General features: G+C 32.3%; 1 protein-coding gene across 10 annotated transcripts; it reads left to right on the top strand.

Annotated features, from left to right (window-relative positions):
• The first annotated feature begins 985 nt into the window (after positions 1-985).
• Positions 986-14,823, top strand: LOC128189256 (uncharacterized). 10 transcript variants are annotated; one of them, XM_052860796.1, is made up of 15 exons: positions 986-1,061; positions 3,541-3,667; positions 3,995-4,196; positions 6,828-6,886; positions 7,442-7,520; positions 7,657-7,707; positions 7,803-8,163; positions 8,375-8,426; positions 9,331-9,512; positions 10,980-11,093; positions 11,204-11,369; positions 11,547-11,721; positions 12,238-12,314; positions 12,425-12,469; positions 14,118-14,823. In XM_052860796.1, exons 2-15 carry the CDS (start codon positions 3,623-3,625, stop codon positions 14,286-14,288), a joined length of 1,779 nt encoding a protein of 592 aa, XP_052716756.1. In that variant the 5' UTR covers positions 986-1,061; positions 3,541-3,622; the 3' UTR covers positions 14,289-14,823. The 10 variants fall into 10 exon arrangements, with proteins under 10 accessions (XP_052716756.1, XP_052716759.1, XP_052716758.1 ...); XM_052860799.1 differs by having other exon boundaries at positions 999-1,061; positions 3,553-3,667; XM_052860798.1 differs by lacking the exon at positions 986-1,061 and adding an exon at positions 1,107-2,571 and having other exon boundaries at positions 3,553-3,667.
• The last annotated feature ends 3,439 nt before the right edge of the window (positions 14,824-18,262 follow it).

Below are 18,262 nucleotides of genomic sequence, written 5' to 3'. Positions count from 1 at the left end.
GCATTCTATAGTAAACTACACAATTGCAAATTGTTCAGCAGTTGTAAATCATTTCATATAGAGAAAATTTTTTATTTTGATTATTAACACTTCTTTTTATATTCAAAGCTAATAACAAAAAGTCCGAAATAGAGATTAACTGCATTAATGAAAGATGATTCAAATTGTTTCAATGAAGGATTTGCCTCACAAGTAGATAGATGGAGGACAGACACTCAAAAAGAAAGTTAAGCTAGCATCTTACTTTAGCTATACAGTAATACTAGTAAGTCTACGAAGTACGTTCATGACTTTGCAGGTCTGAAGTAAGATACTTAAAGGTGGATATTTCAAAGTACTACATATATTGGACTCTTTATATGCGTTGAACTTTTTTATGATGTTATTGCATCATTAACATAATTTTAAATAATTCTCGCACATAGACCAAAACTTCACTGTAGAAAATAGGTGTTATTTGTGAATTTGTAGTGGATAAGGCAGCTTTTATAAAGATTTTCAAGTTTATTAATACCATGTCCGATTTTGATACGAGTACTAAACAATGAAGTTCTTTCATTTTTATCTCAGCATATATTTTCAGATATTTGAAAGATGTCAGGAGTACATTATTGCAGCTTCAATTTTAAAAGAGGGAGAAATATTGCACAAAGTTTCAGATCATTGTTATGGTCTATGCAATTACAAATGTATTTTTAAAATTTAGAAAAGTAAATTTGAACCAAGTTTTAGCTGATTAAAATGGTCTTTGCAATTATTTTAAAAATTGAGAAAAGTAAATAAAAACACCCTCCCCCCCCCCCAAAAAAAAAACAAAAACAAAACAAAACCCCAAAATCCAACCAAATAATCTTAGTAAACAGCAACACCAGTTCATGTGATCTAGATCTATAATGAAGTTGAAGGAAAACAATCATTGAAGATCATTCACCTGGATCAGCTCCAAGATAAATGAAAATACTGGAGGTTTAAATAGATCGGGATCGTAGTACTAAGAATTTGTAATGGTGAAAACAGGAATCCGAATATGTTGACAATATTCAATATTCACTGAATTTGAGGTAATGATATGATGATTATAGGCCATTTATAAACATTCCTTTTTATTAACTCATAATTATATATTTTTTTTAATATCTTATTATCTAATTGATAAACTCATGCTTCATCCGTGCGTGTCTCATCGAGATTCGTCGAGACCACAGGGTCTCGTCGCGAAGTTTTTTTCAACCTTTTATATCTAACACCTCTATACAATAAAACACTCTTGTGTATTTTATTGAATAGTGGTGGTAGATAAAAAAGGTTTAAAAAACTTCGTGACGAGCCCCTGTGGTCGAGACTGAAAAAAATTGACGGCAGTCTCTCAAAATTTTGAGTCTCGACTAATCTCGCTGAGATTTCTAGAGTAGACAACTAGACACCGAGTATTGATTGAAGTGATCAGTAGCATGTAGCCAGTAGCATGTGATTATGATTATATTCATCAGTTGCTAATCTGGAGATGATAGATATTCTATCAGTGAGTTAGGACCTCCAATCTCCTGGTTTTTGTCTGGTAATCATGGGTCTTTTCACAAAAAGAAAATAATGAACACTGAATAAAACAAACAATTCCAATTTTTATACTTATCTGGCTAATTAGAATTATACGTAAACATTGGAACTTAAAAATGGATTTCATAGGACTCAAAATATATTTACATTTTTCTCAGAGACGTATATATACTAACAGTAACTTGTATGAACGTACAATTGGGGAATAAAATTTTGAAATTGATGAATCTTGGTCCCAAGGTACCTCCGTTTTGGATAAAATATATATGCACCAACAAAATTTGTACTTTCCTTTCCTTGCATTGTAATAAAAAAAGAGAGAATATTGTAAAATCGTAACTAAAATGCATCGATGTGTGGATCCTTCATAGAGCTGTATTCAACTAATAGGTAAACATTCTAAAAGTTTCATAGGCCCCTTGGACTCTATATGCTACAAATTTGAAAGGGAAGTATAACTTATAGTCATTAAATCTTTTTAAGTACCGGTAATTTAGCTAGTTATCGAAATGAAGAAAACTAAAAATTATTTCAGAGAGTACATGTATTTGCTATAACTAGAAGTGCAGTGATGGCCTTGAAATTAGATATATATTGATGGAAATTAGACCCACTGGCTATTACATCAATGAGTCATTTGTTCAAAACCTGTGACAAAAAGAGGCTTTCGTAAAAAATCAATTTCTTTATAGGTCTTTTATGTCGGATTTTGATTTAACCATTGACCTCAATGATTTCTCCCTTATATTTTGTCATCATTTAGATATATAGTCAACAAACATCAGAGAGTGTCGGGCATTATCTCACAGTTTAATTAACTGATGATTTGATGCAGATTCTTATTGTGTAGTACATACTGTGTGTCTCTAGACTGGCTTTCATCAAAGGATAATATCACTATTGACCACAGAGCTCTCTGTTTATACTAGTGTGAGGCAGGCATTGATTTATATACTTGTAGTACTCAGCATGCATGGCTGCTCTGTTAATCCCTGGTGACTGCAGTATCTCAAGGTATATCAATGGAGTAATGTTCATCAAACTTGATTTGGTTAGAATCATAACAATTACAATGTATCTTGAATTTAAAAATTAGCGATATTATAGCTAACTTAAAACAATATACAGTTTTATACCAAAGAAGAGATGAAGGCCGGGGGTATGGAGTTTTTCAATTTTGTGATGTACTTTCTTCAGAAACAAACTGCAGAATTATAATTTTAAATTTTCATCATTGATATACTTTCATTATCTGTAATCGGTTAGCTCTCTTGTGTAAAGTATTGCCTTAGTGATCTGAAGGTGGTGGACTAAGAACCAGCTTGGATTTTTACGGTTTAAAATGCATTTTTTAGACAAATTAAGATTGTAAATTAATTTTTAGAATTTTAAAGAAAACAAAAACTACCAGTACTGATTTCGAAGAGAAAATAGGATGTGTTGGAATATAAATATATATTGTCCTCTGAAATTCATAAGACTACTGTAGTATTATCCAGATTTTTTCGATGTACTAATCAAGTTTGTTCACATCTTGACCCCCAGCTGTGACTGTCAGAGGTTAACATTGATATACTGTAGTATATAGGCAAAGATAAAAATATACGAGGAATGAATTTAAGGCTATAATTTGTTGAATGACAGTATTAATATACCAGCAGAAGCTCGAGGAAGCTGGGGACGTAGTTTTTATCGCCATATTGCAGAAATTCAGTACACATACTGCATGTACATTGTTCTATTGACTTCATACATGTATTGTTGATTGAGAGCATTAGAAAGTGAATGTTATCTTGATGTTGACATCTGGGTACACGCTGTAAGTGATAAGTGAGGGACAAACCATGATAAAGCCCCCTGATATGTGGACAGGGAGAGTGTAGACACTCTTGTAGGGGACACAGTGGTAGCAGGTTATCAGCTTAATGAACTTGTCCCCATGTTCATTTCATGTGCCGCTCTACTGGAATTTCTTAATAACAGATATTTGGGTAGATATGAATGCCTGGAGAAGAAGACAGATTAGAGAGTACTCTCTGTGAACCTGCATGTGTGAGGACCCAACATGGAGAAAAGTACTTCAAAACAAGAGCCATTCAAGGTCTTAAAGGTAACACCTGCTTCGGAGATAATCACGTCAAATGTGCAATTAAAATCTTAACAGAGCTATAAACAAAGGTTATGAAGTGCTCATTTGAAAATTTACATGCAGCTTAAGATCATAATGTCATTGACATATCCATACTGGTATTGTAATTTATATATCAATTATCACATACTGAATGAACTGATACAAAAACATCAACAATTATCATCCTCTTTTATAGGAGAAAGTGATAATAACATGAAATGCTTGCGACTTAAGCTCCGACAGTAACATATATGGACATTTCTTCATTGGTATCAAAAGTATTCAAAATTGTTTCATGTGAGTTAGCAAATGTCCTTGAGAAGACATGACCTTGAGAGATCATCGGACAAACTGAGGCTGGACTTGGAGCACCTGCAGCAGGTCAGCAGTGAACAGGGTGACCAGATCTCTAGCTCTCTACAGGCGCTCAGGAGGGAGCAGGAAGTCACCAACAAATTGCTGAATTCTGGGAACTGGACAGCTCAAGAAATGGACTGCCAGGACAGAGGTAAGACTTAGTTGGTGGACTTAACAAATTGATGTGTACATTTAGAACAGATAAAAAAGAGAGTGGAATTACACAGGCAATTGTGCTTCATATGAATTCTATGTGGAAAATGAATATAGCAAAACCAAAAAGAAAACAAACAAAAAAATCATCATATGAAATCTCATTTAAAGTGATATTCAGGAAATATAGATCTGCTCTTTTCACATATAAATCATGTGAGGAGCTACAGGGAGTGTAATTTTTGACATAAATAGGAAAGATATGAAAGCTAATGCTCTACTGGGGACTGGGTCTGTAATATATTCATGGTGGAGCTTTCTCTATTTAGATCTGTAGATATTGTAGATATATATTGGTATTGGTTTGTTGTATATTAGATATTTGAGTTTATGTTTGTCATTTTTACTTTGAATATACAAAATTTTCCTTGTAAAGTGTTCAAAGTCATTGCTGTGGATCAGTCAAGTTGAAGTGTGTTGTATGAAAATGACTCTAGATCAATACTTTGACCAATAGAATATCCCATGGAGCAAAACTGAATGATTATACAGCGAGCTAACCAAGGCAATTATTATGTAAAATAGAAATAGCTGCATTAATGGTTTAATTTGTATTCTGTCAATATTTACTTAAAAGAGGACCTTAGTCTTTACAACAAGTAGATGAACTAGGCCAAAATAGAATTATTGTTAAGTGTTTTAAATTGCTTCCCGCCTCATTGAAATATCCCCAACTGATAAAATTTTATTAGCTAACAATAAAGAACTTTTTTTATTTTGAGAATTTTATTTTTTACCAATTTTTAATTAATTGAACTTCATGTTTGAAAAGTTAAAAAGTCCCTCCCTCCTAGGTTTAGAAACCTCCATGCAGCAATTCTAAACAAACATTTTATAAAGGATAGCTTTACCTAGTCTAAAAATTTATACAAGATTATGAACTACATATATTTTCAGTTAATTAGTTCTAAATGGCTGAAAACATAGTTTTGCCTGTCATGAGCCTAATACATGTACTTATAAAAAGTATCAATACCTGTTTGATATTGATAAATATTCTCTTATTTTTGTCCTTTCAATAAACATTGTGTAAAATGTCTTGCTTTATATTATGCGTTAAAGTTAACTTTTCAATTACCTGGTAGATGAATTCAATGATATTTTAATTAGGTGGATGTTAATATTTACATTTGCATTACTAATGAGAAGAATTATCATTCTTTCATAAGTCTGACTCCAATTTTTTTTCTGCATCAAATTTTAGCACAGCTCAAGCATATTACGATAATTATCACAAACTTAGATGGATAAAATATTGAGTTCCCCACTATTGGATGTTGACAGAGATAGGAAATGTTTAAGTGCAAGGACAGTTATGTTTACATGCGACGACCAATGTTTTTAAGAGAGCGACCGACAGAGAGCAAGCACAAGCTGTAAACCTGACCCCCAGGCATAACATTAAATAAAACAGACGGTGTCAGAATTTCCCAGTGGTAATCCTGTGTCTATTGCTCCAACAGATGTGTTTCTTTGACAAATGTTTTCTTGTTTTAGGTGGATTTTAATTGATTTGATAATTATATCTGGGTAAGAATTCAACACTTGTGTGTGTCTCTTTACTTTTTTGAACATTTGTTACTTGTGTGTAACTGTGTCATATTGTCTCCTTTCCTTCTGCGTTTTATTTTTCCTATAAACAAACTTAACATTGCCATGAAATATTCTGGATCTGCACTGTGTCGTTTTGCATGCATGTTAGGATTCACATGTTACCTGCAAAGATACCATAAAACATTGACACATATATATAACAGGACCAAGTATAATGAATATAATCGCAGTGATACAGAGACCCGGCCATCACTTCATTAAAGCGGCCTGGTAAATGTCATCTATACATAATTGTCATCTGCTTCAGCACTGATGTGACTGGTGGCTATAGCGAAATGAGGACACATACTCATTATCATTATTCTGGGAGTCAATGTTTAGTCCTAAAGCTTCGCTTAAATGGGCCTTTTTTTTAAAAATCATTCATTACTCCTTTTAATGAATAATGAAAAATGTCAATTAATTTATCGAATTTGAGCTTCTCCAAGTTGTGCAGAATGATAGTGATAATTGTAAACTGTAACATTCTGAACTCAAGTGATAATAATGTATTCAAGCAGCAGACATTTATCTGTGAATCAACAGTAAACATATATGTACAGAAATCTGATATGGAATTTATTCTCTCTGTAATTTCAGAGACTAATTTTTTCTGTAAAGAGGCATTTAGATTTAAAAGTTAAAATAGTTACCATCATACCATATATTAATTTCAGACTCACAGTAGCTATTATATGTATAATATGTGGTACTCCCAAAGTAATATAGTCCCTACCACTGATGCTTCCCTGTCTTACTCAAACAGTTTAACACTAACACACATTTCCTTTTTAAAATTCTTTTCCTTCTGATTTCCTGTTATTGAATTGTTTTGCAGTGTTTGAGATATGAAGTTGTTTTTTAGTTTTTAAAAGAATCGTTATTGATTTTTGAGATGAATGAATTCTATGGGTTTTTATTATCCCTTAATGTTGGAGGAAAATGAATTGTTGTTTGGCATGTTGGTCATTTGTAGGCAGAAGTACCATGTCCTCCTCACGGCCACTGCAGAGAGAGCCGTCAATATTACGACAGGTGAGGTAGTCCTACCTTCCTTGCTTTTCTTCTGCTGTTATTTTTAAAAGAGGTAGCCCCATTTTAACAAGACCTTTGACTTTGAGTAGTTGTATTATTTAACAGCAAATGCAGCATGGTTCTATTGATTATTCAGTTTTGTCTATATCTTCATTGATTATTCAGTTTTGTCTATGTCTTCATTGATTATTCAGTTTTGTCTATGTCTTCATTGATTATTCAGTTTTGGCTCATTAAAATCAACAAGATTTGTTCGACTCTAATGCTTTGGCTACCTGATTTGTACATACATGTATTTCATTTGAGGCCAGCATAATTTTCATCTTGTTTTGAAGCAAGAAATTACCAAAAGTCTAAGGTCTTGTTAAAATGGCTCTAACATACCTGTAAATTATTCGAAATCAACATCTGTAAATTTATGAAGATGTGCATAGTCAATCAATTGTTGAAGAAGTTTTTGCTGTGATTTATATACCAGTTATGATTGTCATATGTGAAATATTTATCAATTGAATTAAACATTTTCATAATTTGTGTATTTTTTATTTTCTGTAGCTAAAGACATGGAGCACCTCTGATGTCATTCAATGGCTGGAACAAAAGAGGCTCAATAAATTTGTTTTCCTTTTTCAACGTAAGATTATGATTGTATGACATAAAAATTAGTTAGTGGAATCACACTTATATAAAAATCTGTTATATCTTGATTAATATTTTCTATTTTACGTGGCTGCTATACATGTATATACCTGTATTTTATGGGATTTCAGGACATCACGTGACAGGAAGTGACTTAGCTCAACTAAAGCTATCCTTTTTAGGTTTGTAAATCTTTTTGTTCTTATGAATATATACATATACTAGTATATTGTTTTCGATATGCATAATAGAAAATATGTGTATTTTTCTGATATAGATAATTATGAACACATCTGTGTGTCCGATCGAGAGGAACTTTTGTCACAGATCTACGAACTGTTGAGATTGGAGCAGGCAGATGATGAAGACCCAACACGAATTTCATCCCCCACAGACAGGGAAAAACTCCGACTGGCCAAGCAAATAGCTCACGACCACACCTTCAAGAGGTCACAGAGTTCACCTGTCTGCTTCATTCCTTCCCAGCATTCCTCTTCCTCTTCCTCATCGCAGTCCTCCAATACATCCTCACCCACACCCAAACAGAGGAAGCAGTCTGCACCGACTGATGGACCCAGTGTCTTAAGTTCCTTGAAACCAAAAATTGCGCCTGCAACTAGCAAAGGAACTGAGCCCAGGTTTGTTTATCATATGATAATTATCGGAAAGTTTGATTGCTCTATTTGATTTTTTTTAATAAAGATTCTCAACGGTTATTAAAACGTTACACTAAATTTGAAACTTTCTTATATTTGTTAGCTTTGGTATATTTTATAGTGCATGATTTTTCATTATAAAATTAGTAAAATTTAGTTTGTAAATTAGAATGTTTCTTCTTTCATTAAATAGCAGACAACATATAGAATTACCAAAAGGGTTTCATGACAAGAAAAAATTAAAGGTATGACAGTTTCAGCTTTAGTGTGTTCTGATGTTCAAATTTCAGTTTATTCTTATTTAGAACATGAGCCCAGGTAATGAGGTGGTAACAAATCTTAAATAAGAGTTTTGGAACTTACCATACTTTTAAAGAAATATTCAATGGGTATATATTTTTATATTTGCATATCCATTGTTCTTTCCCACTGTAAGTCCATATGGAGGAACTGCATTTATTTTTCTATAATCACAATTGCTCTGTCTGTATACTATGCCATCATATGCCGTCATAAAGGTGAGACGTCATATACTTTTCCATAACGTTATAGATTTAAACCACTATATACGATACATCATGTGTTTTTCTCCAACTCCATAAAATTGATTTAATTAAAACATATATCTTATAATAACATTTTAAAGGAATTACTGTTATAACATTTGATTGATTCTGTTAACAAATGTGAATTAAAAAGATTCATTACAGTCTAAATGCTTACTTTTGATGTAATAGCTAAATGTCAAGGTCTAGGCTAATACAGGGTATTTGCGAGTGGTAAAATGCAAATATAAGTAATAAACAACGATTATTTAGTGAACATGGCGTTATGAATAGCAACTGCTCTGCTGGCATATCTTCCATGATGCGCTAGCGCATCATGGAATATGCCAACAGAGCAATTGCTATTCATAACGCCATGTTCACTAAATAACGTTGTTTATTTCTTAAATGAACATCACCAATTGTAAAATTTTATGTTTTGAATTTTTACACCTTATTCCATGAATATCATTTTTTTAGTGGTATGAAAAAGTTCAATTTATAAATGACGCATGCATGCTTATCTCTTTTTTATGGTTTATATATCTTAATATTTCTCTCTCTGGTCCAAATACATGTACAAATATAACTTAACGTTTGGCAGAAAACAGCAGCCTGTACCTGGTTCGAAGCATTGGAAGGCAATTATAACTCCTGTGTGTCATGCTTCACACTACAGAAAAAGGGCGGCCATTTTGGCATTACCATAGAGCCACGACCTGATGGGCAGTTGGTGGTCAGTAATGTGAGCCCCGACCTACAGGCAGGTGTCAGGGTCAGTGACAGGTGAGGGTAATCCAAACTAGGTCATCATCATCTTCATCATCATCATGACATGTTAACTGTCATCCCTTTCTTATTTGAATGTTTTTCATCATCAGCTCCATCTTTCTTTTAATCAGTAACTGTTTAATAAATGGTCAAAGGCAGAATAATTTTTGCCTTTTTTATGGCCTGAAAACTGTTTAAGGTGGCTCTATACACCATTTTTGATGACGCAGTACGCAAAAAAGAAAATCTGGAAGCATGCAATTCCGGTACTGGCTGATTTAAACTGAGGCGAATTGTATGGGGACCACTCTTTTGAAAAATTTGTTAAATTAATAGATTTGATTTGACAATTGGAAAATTCATTACTTACAAGTAATGTGGTATGTGACACCTTCACGTTGTGTGGTATTATTTATCAAAATAAACAATAAAATCAAGTATAACTTTTTAAATAGTTTCTTTCCTATCATTGATATGTTACACCGTAGCGCAGTGGGTTAGTGGGTTCACTACAAAGCTGTAGGTCATGAGTTCGATTCCTGCTGAGAACAATAAATCTTTTAACTTTCCAAAATTTTCTAAAACGTATTTTTTGGTTGAATACTGTGAAAGAAAATTCTAAACCAGTGAAAGTATTTCATTTATAATATACTTTACTGTACATTAATATCGACATATGTTCCTTACCACAATAAGGGGATGGGACGATGGCTTTGAATTTCTCTCAGTTTGGGATACATAAATCCTATTAGCCTAGTCAATTTTTCCCTTTACTTATTTGACTTAGTTTTGCATTAAAGCAAATATATTCATTTATACAGGCCTATAATGAAATACGTATGTATTTATCATTCCAACATTATATTTAGGAAATTTTCTTCAACTCAGAAATGAAAAGTCCCCAAGGTGTTTGGGCCTTGGGACTTAGGAACGATAACCCCTACCTGAGGAACTTTCATACCAAATAAAATTTAAAATATTTTTTGTGTTTATTTGCAATAATTTTTATTCAATTTTTTATGTCACAGTTATTAAAATACATTTTCTTATAACATCAAGCAACTTTTTCAGATGATTTGTCAACAGAGTAAGAAAATATGAAAAATTACGTTTTGGGGAAATACTTCAAAAAAATTGCAATAACATTTTTGAATGTTAAGAAGTGTTATATTCTTTTTATGTGTCCGAAGGAAATATCCACCATATGACAAAAAAATTTCTCTCAATTTGTTAATAGCTATCTTTTTAAAAAATATTTTACAAAAACACAAGAAAACATTCAAAAATTCTTTAAAAATACCAATAGTATCCCTATCATCATTTTAATATTTGATAAGTATATGTTTTGTGGTCTTCTATTGGAAATTGGAATAAGCTGTGGGTGTAAAGAGCCACCTTAAGATGGTTTTTAAAAAATTCCAAATTGTGTGTTTAACATTTTTATTATTAGGGAATTGAATTGCATTAGATGATTTATTTTAGGGTACTGGAAATAAATGGTTGTTGTTGCTTGTCCACCAAAGCATCATCTATAGCAGACATATTGAAATCCAGTGATGTTATACAAATAGTGACATGTAAACCTTCAGAATACAGGTGAGAGTTTATCTTGTTTACTGAATCCCAAAACTGAAATATGACCTCTTTAAGTTTTTGTCTCTAATGTTGTACACAATTATGTTGAACCCTTTATAAATTAAAAACAGGTCACAAGAAGTTAGCCCAAGAGAGAAGTATACATCTGATGTGAAATGGCAGAAGTTTCGTGATTTTTTGGTGGATTTCAAAGAACAGGAGGTGAACATTGAACAAATGTTGAAAGACATTCCTAAAGTTGAGGTCCAAAAGTGTAAAGAACAGGCAGCATTAAGGGTAAGTATAGGACTTTAATCCTACAGTTGATACTTAAGATACACGAATAAAGGGAATTAAGCACTTTTAATTATATGTTAGAGTGCCCATCTTCTGTATTGCATTTTCCATTCCTTTATCTTCCTTTATTGACCCTGTGGTTACAAATAGCTTTGAGGTCTGTCATTTTCTCTGTAGATGGAGCTGGATGAAGCTCAGACCAGGATCAAGGAGCAGCAGGCTGTGATAGACAGATTGACAGAGGAGATAGACAGATTGACAGAGGATGTGGCAGACCAGAAAGCACTGATTGGGAACTTGTCCAAGGAGAGGTCAAGTGCTGTGAGGGAGAGGTCCAGGGGACAGGGTAATGGTAGGTCTTACTGTTTAAAACAGGTGTTATAGACAGACAGACCATAATCATAATCTTAAATTTAAGTTTAAATTTTACACCTGATATTTCACTAAGTGTAATAACACATCTTTGATCCACATCAGATCCCCAAGACCCAGTTGTTGCTTATCGGTACACATATAGCTTTTCAGTATGCAGTGTACCGGTACATGTAAATAGTTTGCCATTCAGTCAACAGATGTTAACTGAAGGGCCTGGAAAGGTGACAGAAAATCTATGCAATCCACTTGAATTCAGTCGCCTTTTAACTACTTTTTAGTCACCTTTCAGTCAAACATGGTAGAGTTTCATCAAGTGATACTAAATACATGTACTGATTCAAAATTATTTGAAATTCTGTTCATAGATATACTTTTGTTTAATGAACCATGTTCTTATTGTCTAAAATCATTTTTTCATTGTTCTGTTTTTCGCTATGTTAAGTACTTAAATGTACATTTATATTTAAAAATATCTTTTCTTTTATGTAAATAGAGGGAAGTATAAAACAAGGGGAGACAGAATACTATAAGATTACAATGAAGAGTTTAAATATGGAATCAGCCACCAAGGTAAGCGAAAGGACAGAAACTTTTATTTTTAAAAATTCTTTTATATATACTGGTAATAATATTATGCATCGAGAAGAGTTAATCCCCTTTGTTGGTCTTGTTTGGATCAGCCTGCTGAGGAGAATTACTGGTGTGTGTGTATTCCCACTGTCAGAGTAAGGACACCTCACTAAGAGCTTTCTATCGTGTAGAATTTTGTTTGATTTTGTGTAGGCATAAGTAAAGTTGTAGTTTTTATTCGAATTTTCATTTGTTTGCAGCTCTCTTGTAATCGTAAATGCATATGGTTGTAATCAATAAGACCATATGTATTTAAGGTAGAATAACACATCATCACAAAATGGCTGACCGCTGAAAAACTGCAAATTGTTCACTTATTTGACATTTATCCCCAAACTGCAATTTTTTTGCCTATTTGACATTTGTACAGTTTATTTATCATTATATCTTTCATTATCAAAAAATTTCCTGTTGATTTGAGTGACTTTTTCCAGGTGTGTTATTCCACCTTAAAATTATTTTGTTTATTGAAATACTCTGGTTTTCCTTATACATATTGTGGGCATCAAGTTTTTTAAAAAATTTACTGTTCCAAAGATAAAAAATTTGTAGACAATATTTAATACCATCAGTAAATTATTTTTGTTTTCATTCTGACAACAAACAATTGATTTTGTGGGTTGACTCAATACCAAGTAAGTTCAGGGAAATTGCTTGATGTTCATCTAATAATGATAAATTCATAGAACCAGGGTGTATAAAAAAAATTATGTTTCTAGATTTAAAAAAAAAGTAGCATTATGTAGAATTTCATGTTTTTATTTCCAGTGCTAAGTTTTGGTGGATCTCTCTAAAGTTTCAAACTGTAGCTTGTGTTTTACATTTATTTATGTATAAAACCTTTCTACCACTGGCACGCTACTTGATTTAGTTTTAGTTCATCAACAGATGTCTTTGAGTACCTCTTTCAATAATTTTTTTTAATCTTTCTTGTATTGTAGTCACTCATATCGTTTTCCTGTTTCTTTCTTTTTTTAAATACTGTTACAAATAATGTCTGAAAGGCTCATAGGTCTCAAATTTAAATTATTTTCTGCTTTGCCTTGTAAGCAAAATCTGTAGGAAAAAACATCCTGTCATTACAAAACAGTGATTGAAATATTTGAAGAATCCATTTTGGACACTGATGATTTAGTGTTAAATCTAGGATTTGAAAAGGGCATGTTGAGTAATGGTGAAAAGGGCACTTTTCTCTGTGGTAAATGTTATAAAACCTTGAAAGGGCACCTTTTTCTGCGGTAAAATTATAAATCATTAATCCTTGAAAGAAGCGTATATTAAAGCAATATGAGCTGCAATTTTCATGATGAAATTTTTTTGGAAGAAAATGTTATTTTTTACTAAAATGACAAAAAATATCATAGTTTTTAAATTTCTGTTAGCTCTGTTTTTGTGGGAAAAGCCATTAAGAAGCCTTAATTGGAGCAAAATTGAATTCTTGTCATCCTGTACAAAAATTGATCTGCTGTATATTCCTAATAAGTGAAATCTTTCTCCTGACAAAATTTAATGATTTTTTCAAATCTTATTTATCATAAAAGTTTAAGTTACAGGCAGACTTATCAGGTTTTTACAGCAAAATAAAATTTAAAAAAATACAGCTCATATTGCTTTAAGGAATATTTTGCATCGTAATAAAGTGTGTCAGATTAATTTCCTCTTTAGCTTAGCCATTATTTTGCAATATTTTGTTTGGGCAAAATTAACAAATGAATAATTGGCTACCTAATCAATTTACAACAGGAACAGATTATGATGACTCTGAAAGACATTGTGAAGGAGGCCAGCAGACAGAAATTCTACCTGGACAGACTCATCTCCTTGGTGATAGAGGAGTCGCCATGGTTACTGGACCAGGTCGATGCCAACTTTGACGAAACCTCTATTGACAACAAAATGGAGGAATTTTGTTGAATATTACTTATACTTTTAAGAGACTAGGAAGCACAAATATGATTATTTTCAACACCCTTCTGTGTTATCACTCAATTCTTTTCCTGGTGGTTCTACATGATAAAGTTGGTCTGGGGAGCACAAAAATATACTAGTATTCTGTAACTTACTGATAATAACACAGGTATGTTCAGTCAAAAATTTCAAATGTATTGTCACATCATGAAATCATATTTATGTACATGTACCTCTAAGTATAAGAAGAAGTCCAACATAATGTACGTAAAATAAGTGATTTATTACCGTTATCTGTCATTGTAAATGATAATACAAATCAAGCTAATTTGATGTCATATGATTATGAAATGATGTTGTTGATTTTTGTTAACTGATTTTAAATTAATGTCTTTAAGTTTTTGTCAGGGTTTAGTTCAGTGTCTTTGTATGCTTAAAGATTTTTAAGTGTTCAAAATAATTGCAATATTTCAGATCTGAATTTTTAAAATGTTTTTATTTTTATGATGTTTTATTTTTACCTATAAAGCTTTAAAACAGTTTTCACTGTCTGGAACTAAACTGGCTTATCATTGATCAAATGCATGTGCAATTGATCAATATTTGAAGTATTACACTATATTTATAATTCTAGTCAATACTTACTATATAATTTATGATTTATATTCATTTACTTATAGTTTGCAATTTGAGATAATTTATTTAAAAAATTTGTTTGCATGCCAAAATGCTGCGAATGAAAATATGTCTCCTAGAATTTGTAGGCTATATTTACATGTAACTTTGATTGTGTACCTAACAGAAACAGTTTATTAACCAGGACGAAGAATTACAAATTGGAGTTATGTGGTCTAACTGTTTTCTACAGAGTTTGACAGTGTCTACGAGCAGTGTTATTATAATTGTTTTGTTTAACTATGATGTCAATACACTAAAAGTTAAAATGATCAGATTGATTCGTTATTATTTCCTCTTTGGTTCACATGATTTTAAAGTGTGAAATATAATAAAAGGGAAATTAGTCTTTTCATTCCAGAATGTATATTAACAGTTATTATTGCGTGAAGGGTATTTACATAACATGTTTTTATTACATAAGTGTACTTGCATATGGAGATGCATGCAAGATTTCAGATAAAGATTACTTAATAAACTAAAATTTTGATTTATGTGTGAAGTAAATCAAGAATTGCACTAATTCATTTGCTATATATATCAGATAAATTTGTAATCTCTTCAAATAAAAACATCTGAATTTAATTAATAACCATATAATGAATGGTGAGAGAAAATAACGAACAAACCGTGATGTTGGATAAAACGCATATTTAATTCAACAATAATGACATACAACACCCATAACTTCCAACCTTAGAAGTGAAGTGAAAATTAATCTACTTCAGCAAAAATTCAGTTGCATCCTTGGTACGTTTGTGTTTTTATGTAATCGTTTCATCTCTTATGAATCGATATGGAACATATTTTACTATTTATTTAAAAGAGGTGAATTTCAAGTAACCTAAACTGAACCCTTTATTTCCAAACTAAAGTTGAGAGAGAGTAGAGAGATAGAGTAAGTAAAATCTCAGCCTCATAGTTACCGAATTACACATTCGCACAATTTTACACGGCTGCATATGAGAGTTTTGGTATAACGAATTTAGACGAGCATATTTTATATACATGTATTGAGTTTTTCCAAAGTTTTAAACGTATTAAATGTGATCTACAGATAAGATGAGATGCTGCATTTTTCCATTCAGACGATACTGTTAGTTGTCCGTTCTACCTAAGAGCGAGTCATGGCACGGGATTGCAAGCTAAAAAGATATAAAAATTAATAAAATAGTATGGAAAAAATCTCGTACGATCTAATTTTTACCGACCCTGTTCCCTTTAAACGCTTATAATTGGATAGAATGCAGATTTATGATTTTGACACATTTGCATTCTTTAAAATTGCGTTGAAATGGTTTTGAACGGTTACATTTGTTACTGAAATTTTTTGTTTGCAAAAATTTTCGACAACCTTAATGTTTTAACACCGACAACGGAAAAATTTCTCACTCGATTTGTTAAAATTTTGTACCATTTGAAAGCTTAGTCTTCTCTTTAAGATTTAGACATAAAAGAAATTTGAATTATATATTTCATAAACGAGTTTAGTTTGAAGGAAAATTTAAGGCCTTGGCTTTTTCAATGTGAACTTACACGGCTCCGCGTTTTGCAGAGTCCTCCGCGTTTGGAAGTGTAAATGTTGGGGGTGTAAATACAATAGTTGACTTTTTGGGAGTTGATTTTAATCAACTCTCCTATGCAGTTACTCTGACAAACCGAAAGTGAAACAGTGTTTGGACCAAAGCACACATCATCGCCGCTGACAAGAATTAGTTCTTGAGAATAATTGATAAATTCGAAATAATGTTTGCTAAAGCATGGTTTTTCAAGGAAACATATTTATAAATACCTTGAAAATAATCAGATTTTAAATGGTACGAACAATTTAGATATTTTTTGTAGTCGTATGTATTCTTAATTACGCCAGAGTTCAATATAGTCTCGTTCAACTCGACGCTCGGCTGTCTCGGTAAATCTCCGACAAGCAGAGAGTCATTCTCTTATCAGAGGTCCTGCTACACAAGCTTCGCTTCGGTGTAAGCGAAGATTGTGTAGCACGACCTCTGGCGAGAGAATGGCCGAGAGTCTCTCTTGCTTGTCGGGGATTAACGGCGATAGCTTAGCGTTTGGTTGAACAAGACGAGAGTTCAATAAATTTTCCAGAAATGATACATAAATGTAGTTTGATTGAATTTATTCTATTTTTAAATATTACTTTACATGATTCATATGGGGTTTTATCAACATTCTTGTGTCGAAAAAGTCCGAAAATTCATATTATAAAAATGTGCGTAATTCAAATACAGATTAGAAACTACCTGTACTTGACATGCAAAATAACAACATTGATTTTAAAATAAATAAACATTTATAAAATCAACTCCCGTCAGTTCTTCGGTACTTTGATTATGTGTAGGTTTCACTTGCCTTTAAATGCTTTCCATAAGATACAGTTATTGACACAGCTTCCCACGAGAAGTACTGTCAAACTGATCGACACGAAGGTCGTGATCCAACGCAGCCGTTTGACGTTAAACCAGGTACATTTACCAGGAGTTTGCACTATAGGAATCAGAAAGACATAAAATTTCACACATTATTTGAATACACAAAAAAGTTACATTGTTATAGATTGACAATATAAAGACACAAGATATCCATGTCATATTCGCTACGTTGCTCACATTACTATGACCTTAGTAACAAATTAGCTTCATTTCTAAACTAGTTTGCGTACAAAAAAATCAAGGAAGTGTCATTAGTCAACTGGACCCGACTCCCCCACCCCCTTAACAGATCTAATCCAATTTTGGCCCCTCGCTAAGCTCAGACGGTATGGGATAATGTTATGGGTAAATTGGAATTTTTTTTTTGAAAAAGCTGATTTCTATATTAATTAATTTCCCAAACTATTGAATTCATATTTGTCAATGTAAAATATTACCGTACCTCGTTAATGGTACAGAAAAGACAAAATCCTTTTTACATTTAAGAACTTGCATTAAGAAGCTAGCAAAGTTTTAACCTCCATTTCCCTCTTCAGAAGACTTACTAAAAGTTTATTTTTATGATGAACTTAATTTGTATCCCATATGAGCTCTTCCTGACACAGGGCTTGTGGTTTGAACAAACCTGCATTTACGATATTTAATGAACTGTTCAAAGCTTATTAGAAACATATACCGATATTTGTCTTTTTGTTGAAAAAATATCTCACTTACCTTACTATATCCTCGGTATTCTTAAATATACATATAATACAAGCGTTGACATGGTCACTCCACGAATAACAATCTTCAACATATTTTTCAATGCTTGCTAAAATGTCTGTGTTGCTAGAGTCACAAATAGGATGTAATCCA

The sequence above is a fragment of the Crassostrea angulata genome, chromosome 6 (genome assembly GCF_025612915.1).
Source record: "Crassostrea angulata isolate pt1a10 chromosome 6, ASM2561291v2, whole genome shotgun sequence".
Taxonomy (NCBI): Eukaryota; Metazoa; Mollusca; class Bivalvia; order Ostreida; family Ostreidae; genus Magallana; species Magallana angulata.
This window is presented reverse-complemented; position numbering and strand designations above follow the sequence as displayed.

Excerpts from the sequence above, each read along its gene's own strand:
- LOC128189256 (XM_052860796.1), top strand. The coding sequence starts at position 3,623 with ATGGAGAAAAGTACTTCAAAACAAGAGCCATTCAAGGTCTTAAAG. Across the intron at positions 3,668-3,994 it reads AGCCATTCAAGGTCTTAAAG|CAAATGTCCTTGAGAAGACA; the intron begins GTAACACCTGCT and ends CATGTGAGTTAG. Across the intron at positions 12,315-12,424 it reads ATATGGAATCAGCCACCAAG|CCTGCTGAGGAGAATTACTG; the intron begins GTAAGCGAAAGG and ends TGTTTGGATCAG.